This window comes from Vanessa cardui, chromosome 27 (genome assembly GCF_905220365.1).
Source record: "Vanessa cardui chromosome 27, ilVanCard2.1, whole genome shotgun sequence".
NCBI lineage: Eukaryota > Metazoa > Arthropoda > Insecta > Lepidoptera > Nymphalidae > Vanessa > Vanessa cardui.
In genome coordinates, this window is record NC_061149.1 from 6498900 (window position 1) to 6518202 (window position 19303).

Sequence of the window (19303 nt, forward strand, 5' to 3'; positions counted from 1 at the left end):
GTTATATTTAACGTTAATATTTAATTGAAAAGCAACGAAGTCACGAACAAATCCCAGTATTTGATTAAAATCACTTTATTAAAAGACTAACTCTTCCCGTATTCCAAATATCACAATTTAGTATCGAGTATAAAAACATTTGTGTGAGTGGGAGCGAGACGGCATATGCGAGAGAGAAAAGGAGGTGTGGCGTAACCGACGGAATTTAACAGATCCCTCTTTGTATGAATGGTTAGTGCTATGGTGGGTCAGGTTGAATTGGATGTTACCGCCCATTGTCACACGGCACGATAATGGTGGCAAGTAATGAAATAACTCAGTTGTAAGCTAGTTGTTCGTACGTTAACGCGAGTGACGTGTTCCATTTTTGAATTTTTTCGAATTTTCTTTTTTTGTGTTGTGCTTGTGTGTGTTTATCGCGGATGAGTGGGTGAGTTGTTGTTTTTTTATTAATTATATTGTCGTAGAAAACATATTGTACAGCCAATTTTTATTCACTGAAAAATATCTGGTGGGAGAAACTTTAAAAAAGTTACATAATATAAAAAAAATGTGACTAATATTATTAAATGAGTAAATTATTTGTTTGTTACCACTAATCTAAGAAAGATTTATAATGGATAATTTACTAATAAGACTAATAAGAATGAGAGAAGAAGCGGCTTATTTCTTTTAAAATAATTTTAAAGATATATAATTCTCTTATATAATACAGGTACAGCACACAGCAACTATTTCAAATGAAATTATTGCATTAATCTTCAGTGTTCAAGCAAAGTCCGCATTCTGTACCAAAATTTCATCAAAATCAGTTCAGTAGTTGGCCGTGAAAGCGCAACAGACGGCTTCTTTTAAAATAATACTTATTTTTTATTATTTTTCTATATATAATCAAACTAAAATTAAAATTAATTCTACCTTTCCTAAAAATATATACTTAATCAATAAATGAAACCTTACCTTATGGCTTTATTCCATTATAACTATAATCGCTACAAAATCTAATAATATATAAGAATCATTACATTAAATCCTTAAGCATATACAAATTTAAAAAAAAACGACAGTACACACATGTCATAAATAGAAAGGGAAATAAAATTGATCCCTGAGGGACACCAATCGCTAAAACCATATAATCTCGTAACTCTCACACTCTCAATCCAATTGCTCCAGTTCAAATTAGAAGATTAAGTACAGCTAGAACATTTTCAACAAATATTTGTAAATATAACATGAATATCTGTCATGTAACATGCAATCGAAAGCATTAGAAAAGTCCATAATTACTCCCAGACTACAAATGCTGGATAAATGGCGAGTAGTTTTATTATTATATAATATTTAAACACACGATCTGATACAGCTGGAGTGTTTTTTAGTAATATATGCCAAATTTTGAAAGTATATAGTAAGTTTTTAAAGCGTAACTACTAAGTTTCTTGCCGGTAGCGTCTACTTTCCCAACAGGCAGCCTAACATTTAATTCAATCATGTATCATGACTTTATTCAAAAATTCTTTAAAGATTCTACACGAAAAAAAATATCTGATATTTTTATATATATTTAACAAAAATGTTAAGCAAATCGGCAATCGGTAATGCCGTGTGTTATGAGTTAATAATAAACATTTAATAATACATTAATAACTATTACTATACCAAGGTCAAGAGCAACGCCACTTACTAACTATCATTCCAATAATATAGTTTGGGCATATTCAAAATTCGGCCTCGCCTGAAACACAACATTAGATGTATGAAATGTTCTCATGATCTGCTCTTTACTCACATCACATATATTTAATATGTAATAAAGTAAGTAAAGTAACGGCCTGTAAATTTCCCACTGCTGAGATAAGGCCTCCTCTTCCACTAAGGAGAGGACTTGGAACATATTCCACCACGCTGTTCCAATGCGGGTTGGTGGAATGTACATGTGGCAGAATTTCGATGAAATTAGATACATGCAGGTTTCCTCAGGACTGGGCCATCTCAGCTCAGTTATTACTTTATTCATAGAAAACTGCTCATAGTCGTATACGAATGTATACGTTTCTTAGGAATATACCAAATCCTGTAACAGGTTTTGTTTTGAATTAATTTCATTTTAAACTGTAAAATTCATTTTTGAAATAAAACTAGTTATAACAGATTTGAATAGCGTATATTAATTATTTTTGACATCTCGACGTTTCGAGCACTTTACAGCGTTCGTGGTCACGGGTAGACTAAGGTGGCATTTGTCTATTTGAAGAAAAAAATTCTTTTTTTAAATGAAAATTGTAATGTCAAATACATTATTCTTCTATAACCGGCCAGTAACTTTATTCCGTTAAAATTAATTAAATACTAAATTGTAACTAATTAATAAATTACAATCAAGGATGCCATTTATTTTTGCGCACATCTACTACGACTGGAGCTCTTCAAAATGAGACCATACCCGATCTACGTGCAGCTATCGTCCCATACTCACTGGGACAAAAATATTTAAGATAGAGTTCCCAAAAAACAAAATCAAACGTTTTATAATTTCTTTTATATATAATATCACAGTATATGTGTTGTATATTTTGATGTAAACATTATTGGAAGTATCAGCTTCGCTGGGCTGATTTCGTACGGATAAAATACATACAATGTGAAGTTGTCCAAAAACTTTTAGTTCGAAATAAAATAAAATGGCTTTTTATTCAAGCAAACTTACCAATGAGCGTTTTTGAATCTTGGATATTTAAACACTACCATCGTTTCGGAAAGCAGCCTCCTGCGAAAAATGTCAAGGAACTTGCATAGTTGGTCTTTTCAAATAAATGCTGTTAGTCGAAATTCGTATTCAACCAGTCCTGTGATGGTACCCGAGCCTAAATCCAGACGCTTTTATCTAAAAAGTATATTTTTAATGAATAAAAAGATTTATTGATTAATTTAATATCAATAAACTTGTTAAATCAGTTAAACGGTAGTTAAATTAAAAACATACGTACTTGTTTCCTCTGGTGTTCAGATTTAGGAATTGTAAACACAAATTAAGCACATCATAATTCAGTGGTGCTTGCCTGCCTTGCCTTACTTAGATATTGAATGATTATTATTATAATATTATTTAACGCTCTTATGAGGTAACTGAATCCTACCCACGCGAGCCGTAGCCAAGCGCTAGTAGGAGCTAAGCAATGGTATAAGCAGCTGAGATGGATGAAGTCGTAAGGAATTTGCGAGTGAGGCGGCAAGTGTTAAGGATTACTGCCCTTTGGAGTGAAGAATGATTATTATTATTATTATGTTTAGTACTAAAAAAAGTTTAATTCATAACAAACGCCTCGCAAAGAAAGAGTTCACATAATAAGCAGTTCTGTTTTAACCCAGAGTGCATATTGTACAAAAAACCTGGTCATCTTCGGGGGAGTCTCCAAGAATTTGGTCTCAAGTCTTAGCCCATCAGTGATCCCTAGAAGATATCTTAAAACACTTTGTAGGATCGCCAGAATGCTTACATCCGGCCGCTTTTTTTTGATTGTCAGCATTGTAGACCCAATTCCGATACTTTATACATACAACTGTATACAGTTCATTGTTAAATGATAATGTTAACCAATTTCATCAAATACGCCGGACATATTTTAAACCACAAGTGTCACAATTGATCTATATTTTCCCAAACTCTACGGCACATCTACGATCGGAAACAGTTCAGGCCCAACGGTTTTACCAGCTTTCTGAGATACCAGAATGATCACACTTCAAATTTTCCAGCTCGTGTTGCTGAGAATATTTCGATAGAAAAACTCCCGTAACTTTGCTCATGGGATCTTCCTCACAGAACCTCTGGATCTGTGCCCTTATCACACGGATGAAGCCAGTGAGATGAATAAGTTCAATGAACCCGGTATTTTATCTCAAAATTATCCGGATCTCGAAGTCAATGTAAATATGAACTAATGTATTCTTTCCTCCACTATACAATAAAATGACACTTTCAAAAGTTCTGGTTTCGAAATTCGACGCAAAAATATTAACTTCAATTTCCATTAAGAATTTTCAGTAGTTACCAGCAGTTTGGAGTGTTGTTTCCCATGCGTTGTTAAGCGCTTGAGACTGTTGTTACAGCGCTTCAAATTAACTTTTGTTTCTGTAAAAGAGTTCACTTATAATTAAAATGTTTTCATATGTATCTTAGCAAGGAGCCGAGATGGTTCAGTGGTTTGAACCAGACAAGTCCTACTGAATTTTCATGTGCTTAATATGTGTTCATAATTCATCCCGTGCTCAGAAGTGAAGGATACTTGCAAGTGACTAATTTCGATGAAATTCTGCCACATGTATCAACAATCCGCACGGGAGCAGCGTTGAGGAATATGCTTCAAACCTTCTCCTCAAAGAGAGAAGGCCTTAGGCTCAGCAGTAAGAAATTTTCAGGCTGTTACTCTAATGTATACTGTATATATCTTCTAATATTTTTGTTTAAATATAATATGGATAGGCGTAATAATTATCCACTATCTACTATAAACATTGGCGCTGTAAGAAATATTAACGATTCCTAACATAGCCAGTACATCATCAACTTCGGTCCTTGAGATCTAAGATGTTACATCTCTTGTAGTTACACTGGCTCAGTTAGTAATTGCTGCTGACTATCACCTAGACAGGCGGTAGAGTATCAAGCCAAGTAACTGGCAAGCAGCACCGTGTATTAGACGAACCATTTGGAGCCACTAATGACCTCATAACTCAAAAACTATTTTATATAAACTTGTCAAATTTGGCTCATATATTAAGACTTCTTGATGAATAAGTGTCTAAATTCTTCTTGGATGTTCTGAGTTATAATTTAGTATCATATACACAAATTATATTCTTTGTTGTTCATTATAATTTTAATAAAAAATCAATACTCATGTGTGACATTACATTAAAATCACAAAAGGTTTTTTTTTTTCCATAGTATGATAAAGATCCTATTTCAATTACTCTGTATTCGAATAAAAATGAACTATCATTTAATACAACATTATGATATCATATACCAATTTCCGTTAATACCAATAATATATATTTTAATTAAGTCACTTGAAGCTGAAATCAGATATTAAGTCTATTATCGCCATATTAATATAATGAATTATCTACAGCGTTTCCCGCCATGCGTAGCGCACGCGCGCAGATAAAAAATATTTGCTTAAAGCTTCACTTCAAATACAATAAAGCATTGTTTATCTGTGATTTAATTTACGTATTAAACATGCACTTTAGAACTACATATAATATCGATTAAAATTTAATTGAATGTAGTTTTTTTTATTTGTCTGCAGAATAAAATGTCAGTTTTATTCGCGCTTTTTATCAAGTAGAAATGATCAATTAGACAGCAATAGAGAATTTACAATTTTTAGGTTATGTAAATAGGTGCCTCGATACACTAGCGACCTGCTCCGACTTCGCTCGTCTGCATATTTTATACATATACAAGAAACCTCTCTAATCATTCTATCTAATAAAATGCGTAATTTTAAAGATCTGAGCATACATAGGGACACACAGCGGTAAGCGACTTTGTTTTATACTATGTATTGATGTGTAAATAATAAAAAGAGTTTTATTAATACACATTGAAGAGTTCCAGTATAAACGGTATAAGCTATCGCTATGTTTTCGATTCAACTGATTGCAATAATTCATTTTTATCTGAATTCAATGTGTTTGTAAACTTTGAATTCGATACAATTATTAGACTTATTTTAAATCAAAACCAAAGCAGGTATATAACGATACAACTTAGATGTAGTCATACGATATTACAAGTTATTACGTTTGTGTAAAGATTATATTCACATAAGAAATAAACATTGATAATTTGGGACAGCGTACTCAATTCGGATGTGATCGGTTTTACGAATTTTGCCGATGCTACATCTAAGTTATGTCATAATAGAAGGGATCTTACTTGTGTTTATGTATTTTTACTTAACGCCGACCAAAGCCCTATGTCGTTCACATCAGCCCCATCGCTTGAAACTATCCAAGCCGCAAATTCGGCCTCACATGGATTATATACGGCTGTCTCCTCTGGGCAGGTGCTCCCCAGTACCAGCTCCTTCCATTTGACCGTATCCAACGTAACGCCTCGAGTTATCGACGATCAAGCCCTTTCCGATCTCCCTGATCCTTTGGCTTTGCGTAGAGATGTTGGATCACTTTGCATCTTCTACCGAATTTTTGGAAAGTTCCGAGGAATTGTTTGAATTAATCCCGGCTGCTGAATTTAAACTTCGGACATATCGTCAAAATTCCAAATTTCACCCAACACCTAGATGTCCGAAAATTCACAACAGCGTCAACAAAATACCACCTTATATTATTTACATGTATAGATACTGTGACGTATTACATTACAACACTAAAACTAATGACACAATACACCGGTTTCATGGGTACGCCCCTCCGAGCTTCCGAGGTGGGTTCGATTCCCGGTCGATTCGATGTAGGTTACCATTTTTTAGTTTTCTATGTCGTCTTGGGTCTGGGTATTTGTGGTACCGTCGTTACTTCTGATTTTCCATAACACAAGTGCTTTAGCGACTTACATTGGGATCAGAGTAATGTATGTGATGTTGTCTCATATTTATTATTGATGACACAACTTTACTATCTTTGTGTGCGTGATACCTACGTTTGACAATTAAAACGTCAAGCTTTACTAGTGTGCGTGTTGGTATTTAGTAGTCAACTTTTGGTAATTTTTATCGATATTTGACAGGAGACAAATATATAATCAAATTTAACCGGGAACAATGCGCCAATACACGTCCGCCATCTTGTTGTTAAATGTTATGTTTTTAACTTTTTAAATGGTGAAAAAGAACTACTGAGTTTCTTGCCGGTTCTTCTCGGTAGAACCTACTTTCCGAACTGGTGGTAGCTTCACTTAATATAGTTGTTAAATGACGATTCAAAAGTGCTTGTAAAAGCCTACTTGAATAAAGTATATTTTGATTTTGATTTTGAATGTGATGGCAACGCATAGACACCGGCTACGGAGAATCCATCACTCGTTTCTCAAATTGTAATCCCATAATCTTTATATATTAGTACTAGCTGCACGTAGATCGGTTATGGTCTCATTTTGAAGAGCTCCAGCCGTAGTGCAGAAAATTAAAGTGGATTCATGATTGCTATTTACTAAATTGTTACGATTTAACAAATAATTAATTTTAAAAACGGATATCAGTTACTGGCCGGATGAAAAGCGGCGCTTTGGCTGAATAAAAAAAAAGAACAAATGTAAATTTTGCGAACAGACTCTCAGTTTGCAATGAAAACAAATCAATATAAAACTTGTCATAGGATTCGAAATTTTATAAAAATCTGCGTACCTAACTTTTGCGTACTACCTACTAGTATTTATAATCAATGTAACCGCAAAAAAATACAGACAAAGATAAATAAAGCTACAAGACATATCCGCCATATTGAATCTGGTAACGCATTGTCAGGATATTGTAATGAAGCTATCCACACTCTATCTGTTAAATTCTAATCCTAAAGTTTGAAACAAATAATGTACAATTAGTAATTCATATTTAAAATATAAACTACTGTTACTGCAACGCCAAAAAAGATCGGTTATTTTTGTCAATATTTCTTATTGATACGACGACCTCCATAGTCGAGTGGTGTGTACGCCGATTTTCATGGATATGCCACTCTGAGATCCCGGTTTCGATTCCCGGCCGAGTCAATGTATTACATTGTTAGTGTTTGTTGTACCGTCGTTACTTCTGATTTTCCATAACACAAGTGTTTTAGCTACTTACATTGCGATCAGAGTAATGTATGCGATGTTGTCCAATATTGACGGACAAAAATAAAAGTAACTCAATATTAATCTAGTCATAATTATCTATTTTAATATTACAAATGCAAAGTAGTTATGTATTTCTGTCTGTTGCTCTCTCACAGTCGAAACACTGAAAGAAATTTGATTAAATTTGGTACGAATCAAAAATGAACTTAATTATAAATAAAGGACAGACTTTGTTAACACCTGACTACCCCTAAAACGCCGCTAGCAAACTAATGCTAACTAGTAAAGCCGCAGATGATATAAAATTTTTAATAAATATATAAAGTGAAACGACCTGATTTAAGCATGATTACAAATATGAACAAATATAAGCATCAAATATAATTCCAGGTTGATCATGTAACCGGATTAAAACACCGCAGAGATGTCCACAATACTGTCCCAAGCGATGTACCGAAGAGACAGCGACAGCCCAGACAAACCTCTCGAGATCGACCAGGAATCGAACCCAGACCCGAGCCGTTCGAACAGTCCGAAAAACATGAAATTCTACAAACAGCTAGACGAAGACAAAACACTCTTGAACCACGGAAAGAAATCCTTCTGCATCGACGCGCTACTATCAAAACACATGGAACCAGACCAGACTATACAGGAAAGAATGGCCCAGCAGAAATACTTGGCGTTGATACAAAACAAATCCTACATCACACGATATCAAAATGACAACTACGACACACAAATCGAGCAAAATACGATCAGCAAATGTCAGAACCGGCCGCCGAGTCAGAACTTCGGACCGGAAAGCCCCAGGTCAGGTCAGAGCAGTCCCAGAAGCGGTTCCCCTGCGTCAGATGATGGGAATCGATCGGAGAGTTACAGCCCTCCAATATCTCCGGGTGTGGAAGGAGGGAACGAGGAATATGATAGCTATAGACCAGGTATGTGCTTATAACCATTGAACGGTAAATTTCTTTGTGTAGAGTTAGGCGTTAGTTTAAGGGCGGATATAGTTAGGCTTTTTGATTGCGCATCGGACCAAATATACGGTTTCCAGCTTGTCTGGCTTTTGTTAAAGTTTTTAAATTTTATTCATTTAATTCGTAAATTATATTAATAATAATCAGAAGGAAATGTGTATGGTAATAATCAGAAAAGCTTGAATACTTATTTTGACTTCCTATTAATACTTCTCAATCCAATCTTTTTACCCAAATATCCGGCCAAAACTATATGGTCAATTCAATAACAAGAAGTTACTAGTACACTAACAATACGAAAGTCCACCAAAATTAAATCTCCAGAAATAAATCTCATCCTTGCTCTAGGTATCATCCCAAAACCTGGCCTTCTCCAACCGCCGATTCAAGCGCCGCTCTTCAACTACCCACCACCAGGATTGAGCCTGCCTCAGGCCTCCGCCTTCCATCACCCCGGCGACCGGGTGCTACACCAGATGCAGCTCGAATGGCTGGCCAGAACTGGCATGTTCTACCACCGAATACCGGAATTGGGAGGTAAATATATTGATTAATATTTTGTAACGAGAATACTCGTGAAATCCAATTAGCAAGTTGAATATAAGTAACATGACATATTTTCATAATGTAACGAAAAACCTATACTAACAGATAGTAGCTCCGTCTGTTTGTTATAATAATAAATCATTTATTTCAGACTACATGTCCATTTTTGTTAGTAACAATTATCTTATCCTAGTGTTAGTACAATAAATAATACTAAAGAGAACAAAAACGAAAATAAAATAAAAGAAATGTTAACATACACTGCTGCGCCATTCCGTTAGAAATTGCACAACAATGATTGATATACAAGCAATCAAGTCTGCTGGCAATCATCCTTAGTATGCTGTTGGTATTGCCACTGACTTTACGCACTAGGGTCGCGCGTCTTTTACGCATCGTAGTATAAAAACAATCGACCCGATATTCCGGGAACATTCCCGATGTACTACAAAATCGCGGCAGCCCCACCTGAACGCATTATTATATTGTACCCGAAGGGCGCTGTACGATTTTTGAATATAAGGCCACATATATACACAATTAATAAGCCCACAGGCTGCACGAGTAGGAACAAGTACAGTAAGATCTAAACAAAGTGGTTTTGACATTTTTAGAGTTATAAAGAAACGTCTATTAAATTAGTTTATTTAGTAATCAGAGCCGGATTTAGGGGAGGGCAACCGGGGCAACTGCCCTGGGGCCTCCACATGAGTGAGGGCCACAATAGTTTTCAACGAATTAACAAATACCTAGTAAATATAGTCAAATTATAATAATGTTACTACTTACTTTTTTAAAAGTTACCGATACAAGTAAATAATTCATAGCTTACTGATTGCAATAAAAAAAAAACTTATTAATCCATAATTATTAGGCGCTCCCGTTGATCTAGGGCCTCCACTGCTTTGTGGCCCCAGGGCCTCCAGACCCTTAAATCCGACTCTGTTAGTAATGAGTAGTATGAAACAAATTACGTTGTAGATGATCAATTAATTATTTGTACATTTAATTAACCTTAGTTACTTCTCAGTATTTTTCGGTAGAATCGACATACCCATCTGTATGTATCCTTACATATACTCTTTATACATAGTATACCATGTGTACAAAGAGAAAAAATATAAAATTGTGATACAGCCTAAATAAAAGAAGCGAAAAATTTTGACGACCTTATCGCTACGTAGCGATATCAAAGGATATGAGATTGATTTACAATATATATATTTAATCAAATGTTTAGTCAAGTAAGCAAAAATATTTGTTAAATTATACTTTCCTATTAATTGTCAAATATATTACAATACTAATTTAGTTTTTAAATAAATCTTACTCTCCCTAATTCGTTTACGAATTGTCGAACTTTAGATCATTCATTCATTCCAAAGCCATTCATTCAACCGTTACTATACAGATACACACACACGCAAATATGAGCTTAAACACACTTTTCAGTATACGATCGGGCAACCCCAACTGAGGTGTTATTTGCACAACACCCTGTATTTACACACCACACATGTCCACGTCAAAGTGTACAGATCAACTGTACAAAAGAGGGTCGTGTATTTGACAACCATTTTGACCTACAAAGATTAGTCGAGATTTTTGTTACAACGAATTATTTCATTATCTCGAAACGAAGTCTAGTACGCCTCGTATGTGTAGTTGCGATGCGTCTAAGAAAAACATAGACATCTCTGTCGTACAGTGGCCGTAACACAATGATGTTGTAGTAAACAGGTATGTTATTAACGCGCAAAAAGTTAAAACTAGAAAACGTCCTAATTGGGACGTTTGCCTTTAGTCGTTTTACATAGTAATACGTTATAAAATATCATAATTACGTAATAATACGTTTTGCGTAATTAAAACATCAAGATATCCTTTTTACTTTTACCGAAATGTAAAAATAAACTAAAATAAACGGTCCCCGCCGCGGTACACTTTTTCTGTTGTTTAGTATGGATATAACATATCTGTTTATTAGAATATCATTGCCGTAACATCTATTTGATGTATTGTAGGAAAGAGATAAATATATTTATGTAATGCCTATTGAAAACCGAATGGTATGGTGTAGCTACTTTAACAGGCCTCTTTGATAACGTACCGCACTGAAGAAACAAAATCGCATCACAGTATCACATCACATCGAGTTTGTGTTTCTTAAACGTTACGGGGTGTCCCTATATATATAGACCCCTTACCGGTATTATAATAGTTTTCATACGAAGACTAAGTATGGAAAAAAAATATGCCAGCGTAGACAGCATAGATGCCTAAAACGCGAGCAAAGCTGCGAGCGTTTAGTAATTATCCTTACAGCCATGATGTAAAGCCTTCTTAGTGTATCGAATTACAGAAAATGATATCCTTACACTTATATTTTTATGAACATATCTAATTTTATTTGGAGTCGGCGCAGCATGTCTTTTTTATACTTCTCTGTCAGACGTCATCTCACAAGTAACATTATTTCTAACCATATCGTCTTTCACACAATCCATCCATCGTTTCCTTGGTCGTCCTCTACCTCTACATCCATCCACATCCAAGCTCAAGACCTTCCTTACAACATGGTCCTCATTCCTCCTCATAGCACGCTCGTACCATGACAGCCAGCTTCCACATTATAGTTTATTCAATATAAATAAAGTGTAATGTATATACACTTATATTTTCATGTAAGTCAATTAAAAAAGCGTAGAATTAATACTTCTTGACTTCCACTCAGGATATATTACATACATACAAAATTGTATTTAACTAACATGACTGTATTTTAAAATGTTGAACTACTGATTTTCTTGCCGGTTGTTCTCGATAGAATCTACTTTCCGAACCGGTGGTAGCTTCACTTAATATTGTTTGTTAAATGACGATTAAAAAGTGCTCGTAAAAACCTACTTGAATAAAGTATATTTAGATTTTATTTTGTCATTTTCTTGAAATACTTTGTAAAACAAAATGGCCACCGACGGCATTTCTTACAAGACATTCGAATCTTATGACATTGATGTCGAAAAAATAAAAAATAAATCAATAACATTTGCATAAATACAATATTTATTACCATAACAACCTGCAGTTAACATTCTTTAATATTTTAACACCCACCCCCTTTAAAAAATGACCCCATTAAGGGACAACCGAAAAACCTGTTACAGATCTATTAAGTAATAGAGCTAATAGGAACATGTGCGGACGATTAGCACTTAAACACCCCAATAAATAACACCCCCTCGCGGACGAATAAAATTATACCCCCTAATAAATAAGTTTGTAACAATGTGGGGACAATAATGTCGAATGTTGAAATCAATTCGACCTGCTATAGAAATGGACTTAATAAATTATATTTTATGACGGAATTATTTTTTTTAACGTGAAATTTAAAAAGAAAATTGACGTCACCTATCGAACTATTAACAGCGCATAAAACAAAATTGTATAATTATTATTTAATACTGATGGATGCTAAATACTCATTCACGAATCTCGTGAACAAGATTTTCGTAGATAATGTCGAAATATCGAGCTCCACCAAATAAAAATAAAAATCACGGTAAATATCTCTAAATAACTGTAATCATAAAAATAACCATGTTAATTTAAAATCTTATATAAAATTGTACGAATCTTTTGGTTTCTTTAACTATCAATAAGTAAGTGCTTACAAATGTGTGTGAAATGTTGACAAAAATGATAAATAATATTTCGCTTAAAAACGAAGACGCTTGCTGTGAAATTGGTTTCTCTTTTTTAGTGATAGAATATTTTATTGTATTTGATATAACTTCTAATTAGTTCCTTATGAATTAGATTATTTAAATGTCTAGTTATATTGAAGACCTCCGTGGTCGAGTAGTGTGTACACCGGTTTTCATGTGTACGCCACTCCTTTCGATTCCCGGCCGAGTCGATGTAAAAAATTCATTGGTTTTCTATGTTGTCTTGGATCTGTGTGTCTGTGGTACCGTCGTTATTCTGATTTAACTTAACACAAGTGCTTTAGTTACTTATATTGGATCAGAGTAATGTCAAAATCAAAATTAACATTATTCAAGTGGGCTTTTACAAGCACTTTTGAATAGTCATTTAACAATTCAGTGAAGCTACCACCGGTTCGGAAAGTAGATTCTACCGTGAAAAACCGACAAGAAACTCAGTAGTTACTATTTCTTAACATTTAAAAAATACAATCACATTAGTTAAATACAATATATGTATGTAATGTATCCTGCCTGGAAGTCCACAGGTATTAATTCCTGGCTTTTTTATCACCTAAAAAATCTTGTATCGAATAATATGCCTTTTTTACCGATGTATTTTTTATAAAAGATTTGAATTTACGAAACGGCAAAGTTAAAAATATTTGCGGAATTTTATTATTGTATTTATTATTTAAATGTCTAGTTAGTGTCGCTCTAAAACGAATAAAACAACAAACAAGTATTATCTTAATATGATTGACAGCTACGCCTGACTCTTGAGAAACGTCATTCTCCTTTTTTTACTAGGGCACGTGTACTTAATGCCAATGTTGCCAGTTTTTTTTACAAGCGATCGCACCTCCTACAGCCTATTAGGATATAAAATTATGTAAACATCTAGATATATTTGAAACATGTATAATCAAAACAGAAAACGGAAAAACCGTATAATGAATCGACAATTTTATTTATTTCTATCGTTCTTTTTTCAAATGTTATTTTTTTATCTTTTGAGTTCCAAGCTGTCATGTAATGTTGAAAAATATTATTTTAAGTAGTTCTTCGCTGGGAAATATTTTTGATAAGATAAAATTGTGATAAATCAATCTTCTTTGTGTTATTTTTCTTATATCACATCTGTATCTGTAGTCAATAACCTCAAAGATGAAGCTGGTAGATGATTCATATCTAATATTTCAATGAATTACACAGATAATAAATACATTCTTTAAAATATACCTTCATGTCATTAAGAATTATTAAAAACGTAACATTTTCTGTTCGTAATAATAGCAATATCAAAATCAAAATAACGCAATTTAGGCATCATTTTATATTATTTACGAGATCATAATATCAGATCCCAAAGTTTCCTTTAGCAATATCTATCATCTATTAGCCAATCAGTCTGCCTATTATAAATAAAAAAAGCTATACTTAGATCATAAAAAGTTATATATTTTACTTAATATAGTTTTAATGATATATAATTGGGTCTGCAAAACTCATACCATCTGATCACTTATCAACGTGTCATATCTTTATCTTTTAAAGATAAAATTAGATAAAGGTGATCTCAGACACGTTTTTGAAAAAATAATAAATAATTATATGATCGATTGTATTCCTATTTACGCGTTGACAGATTTAATCTTATTTCTCGTAGTAAATAGAGAATTCCAAATCCAAATGACAGCATCCATAGATTTATCTCAATAAATCATACACGGCTTAAACTGAAATAGGTCATTATCATTACATAGTATAAAACAAAGTCGCTTAACGCTGTCCGTCCATATGTATGTTTGAATCTTTAAAATTATGCAACGGATTTTGATGCGGCTTTTTTTAATACATAGAGTGATTTGAGAGGAAGGTTTTTATATATAATACGTGGACAATATAGTAAAGAAACACTAAACATTTTAGATGTTTCTATTGTGATGTCGTAAATAAACAAATTCTGTAGTATATTAAGTATCAGTATTGCACCCGTGCGAAGCCGGGGCGGGTCGCTAGTCACATTTAAATTAAATATATCCACTTTTATTTGTGAAAGGATACTAGGATACCAGGATTTAGAAGTGTGAATAATTTACAAAGGAGATAATAGCTTAGTGCCCAAGAGTCACGCATGTAAGGAATGGTTAATATTTCCAACCGGCTAAAGTACTTGTGTCTGTGGGTGGTAGTGATCACTTACCACAAAGAAGCCAATTTGCCCATACGCTTATAAATATTATTAATTACAAATTAAAATTGTCTTCCATCTAGCCTGTAAATCTAATTACCTGAACTTGGCTGACACGCTACCGCGTGTCTAGATGTAGAAGTTCTTCATACATATCTAAGCTTAATCAGTGTCATAACTAGGTGAGGATAGAAAAAGAATCGGGCCCTCACCCCCTCTTTCTCATCCCTCTTTAACTAATAGTTAACCTTTAAAATTATAGATACCAAATAAGAAATCTTGTGCGCAGAGTCGTGATTTTCTAGCTTCAAAAGCTTAATTAAGAGGGCCCCCTGAACTCTGGGGCCCTTGTGCACTGATCCACCTGGCCCTACGATAGCTGCGCTATTGAGCTTAAGTGACCAGACTAAATGCCAGTGCGTCCAGTTCTAAAAACAAGGGATACCCTCTTAAACGAAGCGCAATTGAACTCCGATTGGACTCAATCTCGCAGAGATAAATCAGTGATAAGCACTATCAGAGTTTCGCACCTTTCAACAACAACAACAGCCTGTAAATTCCCACTGCTGGGCTAAAGGCCTCCTCTCCCTTTGAGGAGAAGGTTTGGAACATATTGGAAGGTTGGAGGAATGCACATGTGGCAGAATTTCTACGAAATTTGTCACATGCAGGTTTTTCCTCACGATGTTTTCCTTCACCATCGAGCACGAAATTATCCATAAACACAAATTAAGCACATATATATAGTGGTGCTTGCCTGGTTTTGAACTCGAAATCATCGGTTAAGATGCACGCGTTCTATTCACTGGGCCATTTAAGCTGATATGTACCTAGTCATACTTAATTTACTGTGTTAAGTATTCTCAATTTACTTACCAACAAGTGTTACCAATCTAAAAAATAAATAAATAAAACTAATTGTGTAATAAATAATAACCGTATAAAAAGTCCCTCTCCATATACAGGGCTCGTCATTTCAAAGTGCACTATTTAACTTAATCGATGGCTTTAACGCGAGCCCATCTGTCCCCAACTAAATAATTTGTCGATGTGTTTAACTTATTTGCCTATAAATGTCATATCTGCATTTATTACGATTGACAGCGGATTGTTTTTTTTTTATTACCTTTGCAATTCGGGTAATGGTGAAATGTTATACAGCCTAGTTTTTCGATTACTTTTAAACGTGATGAGTTTGTTAAGGCGATTTAAATAAAATTAAAACATTTTTAGAGTATATTTTTACGTTTTAATATTATCACAATATTTTTTTCCAGCGCAACCAAATATAATTATATATTTAATATTACTTAATTATTCTATTTTTTAATTTATTTTTTGTCTCAAATCGATTAATACGAATTGTAATAAAATTGTTTTTTTTTTTTAATAAAACTTAGTCAAAAGTACCATCGGTTTATGTTTTATGAAAATAGTTTTTCAAATAATGTGTCGTTTATATGGTGGTAGTGTTCCCAGTCATTGATGGGTTTGGAGGGTTCCGATTATTGCTGGTCCATATGTTACACCTGTTCGGATATTGCTGGGGTGGTAAAGCGCTTGTCAATCGATTTGATATAAAAAGAAAATATGACGTAGGTGACATTTCTAAATATTAACGAAATTATTTTTATAAAAACGAATTGTCAAAGTCGGAATACTATAATCTTCATTATTTATTCTTTACTATTTACCTACAAACACTTTATATAGGATTAATTTTATAACAAATACATTGGTAGAAAAAGCATATTATTCAATACAAGATTTTATAGACGATAAAAAGCGTGGAGCTAATACCTGTTGACTTCCAAGCAGGATATATTAATTTAAATAATTGTATTTAACTAACATGACTGTATTTTTAAATGTTAAAAAAAAGAACTACTGAGTTTCTTGCCGGTTCTTCTCGGTAGAATCTACTTTCGGAACCGGTGGTAGCTTCACTTGGTTGTAAAATGACGATTCAAAAGTGCTTGTAAAAGCCTACTTGAATAAAGTTTATTTTGATTTGATTTGAACTACCTAGATGATATTTCTAATATATTTATAAATATCTCAACTTTCGGGGGAGGACTGTTTATCCTTAACACAGGTTATTTAATTAGCCTAGCCAGGATAGCCAGATAGATCTGTGTTTCTTTAGATGACCGTGTTATAATACATTTTGATTTTTGTCGTAGTTCAACCATGTAACTGTATATAAAGATTATTTTTGTATGGAATAAATAAATTATAATAATTAAAAATTAAATTATTATAATAGAATCAAGAGTTAAACTTGATGGTAAGGTGTTACCATCAATAGACAAAGCCACTATTTAACATATTAACTAATCAAACATCTAAGATAAATAAATAACCATATAACTGCCACGATGGTCGAAAATATATATATTTCTAACTTAAATCACTATATAAATTTTTACTCTAAATAAACTGGATTGTTTTTCTTGATATTAGTTGAGATGAAAAACAAGTATCTTTCATCCAAACTTTCATCGCCTCTGGGGGATGATCGAACTCCCTATAAGGCGGAATATTCAGCCAATCTTAGTACCAGTAGGTACTTATAATAACGTCATTACAATAACCTGACAGTGCGTTACCACCATGGCCGTAGGCAGGCGGGGGTTTTGGGGGTTCAAACCCCCCCCCCCCGAAATTTTTTCGCTAACCGGTATCGTATTATCAAAAAAATATTTTACGATTAATTAAACAAACAAAACGTAAGTATTTATTGATTTCTTCAGAAAATTAAGCCGTTTTGTCTAGATACGACAACAAATCTAAACAAAATGAAACTAGCTTTCCAAACATTCATAAAAAGAAGGAAATTATTTTAAATCAATCGAAATAAAATGATCAGAAATGACGTTGGTGGAAACTCGTAGTCGAACATAAACGAATTCGTACTTTCCTCAAAATTAACTAAAAATAACAACCAATGAAAAAAAATCTTACTTACTTAATACAAATTTAAAATAAAATTTAGGAACAGAAACAGTTCAATAGCTAACTTATAAATAAGACATTTTGTAATATAGCTTAAATAAAGTATTAATAATCGAATCCGAGAAACTCTCTATAAAAGAACACAGCACACACAGCATGTTCTACAGTGTATAATGCAGAATTCTATCCTTAATATTCTCACGAAGAAGTCCCTGAAAGGAAATTATTTTTTTATAAATTTGAGCTTAACGCGTATTCAGGAGTCGCGTCTTATTTGGAAAATAACTCTGAACCATTAGAAGCTACACTTGATCAAGATGTGATAAAGATTACTAACTATCATAATGACATGTTCACTGGAGTGAAAAAGCGTACAAAAATATCCTCATGTGAAATCCTCCTCAATAGCCTAAATAGTCACCCCTATCACCTTCTAGCGGATATACGTCAAATTACCAAAAACCATATATATTTTATTGAGAATATTCATACTATATTATTAAAAAACAGATAGTCGGCGCTCTTTACCGAATAGTCGCCGACTACGAAAGCAGCCGAACTCCTGGAAGACTACTTGGGTGCATCCTATCCCTAAAAAGAGCTACCGCCCAGACCCGTCCAATTATAGGCCAATAGCCTATCACCTCCTTGTTGCGTTTCCGTCAGGGTCGTTCAGCCAGTGATCTTCTAGATTACCTTAGTCATAGATGGGCGGAAGCAGTTGAGAGCAAGTGGGAGGCATTGGCGGCCAGTCTGGACATAGCGAAGGCCTTCGATAGCGTATGGCACAAAGCGCTTCCTTCGAAGCTCCCTTCCTTACTGGGGAATTATGCAATTGGATGACCAGCTTTTTTGCAGATCGGATCATTAAAGTCTTTACATGGTGCATTCTCTGATTTAAAAATCGTCAATGCTGGTGTTCCACAAGGCTGCGTTCTATCACCCATTCTGTTCCTTCTGCATATCAGTGACTTGTTGCAAATCTGTAACATTCACTGCTATGCAGATGACGGTACTGTAGACACCTCATACACCAGCCGGGCTAATATTTCTCGGGAAAACGTCTGAAATATCTGCCGAGTCTTCATTAAACAAAGTCTCTAACTGT

The 19303-nt window shown here is 33.9% G+C and overlaps 1 protein-coding gene across 1 annotated transcript in view; it reads left to right on the forward strand.

Annotated features, from left to right (window-relative positions):
- Positions 1-321: 321 nt before the first annotated feature.
- Positions 322-19303, forward strand: part of LOC124541237 (homeobox protein Nkx-6.1) — a 33012-nt gene continuing 14030 nt past the window's right edge. The window contains exons 1-3 of the mRNA XM_047119118.1: positions 322-430; positions 8201-8751; positions 9139-9327. Coding sequence (XP_046975074.1) covers positions 8235-8751; positions 9139-9327 — 706 coding nt within the window. The 5' untranslated portion in view covers positions 322-430; positions 8201-8234. The remainder of the gene's footprint in view (positions 431-8200; positions 8752-9138; positions 9328-19303) is intronic.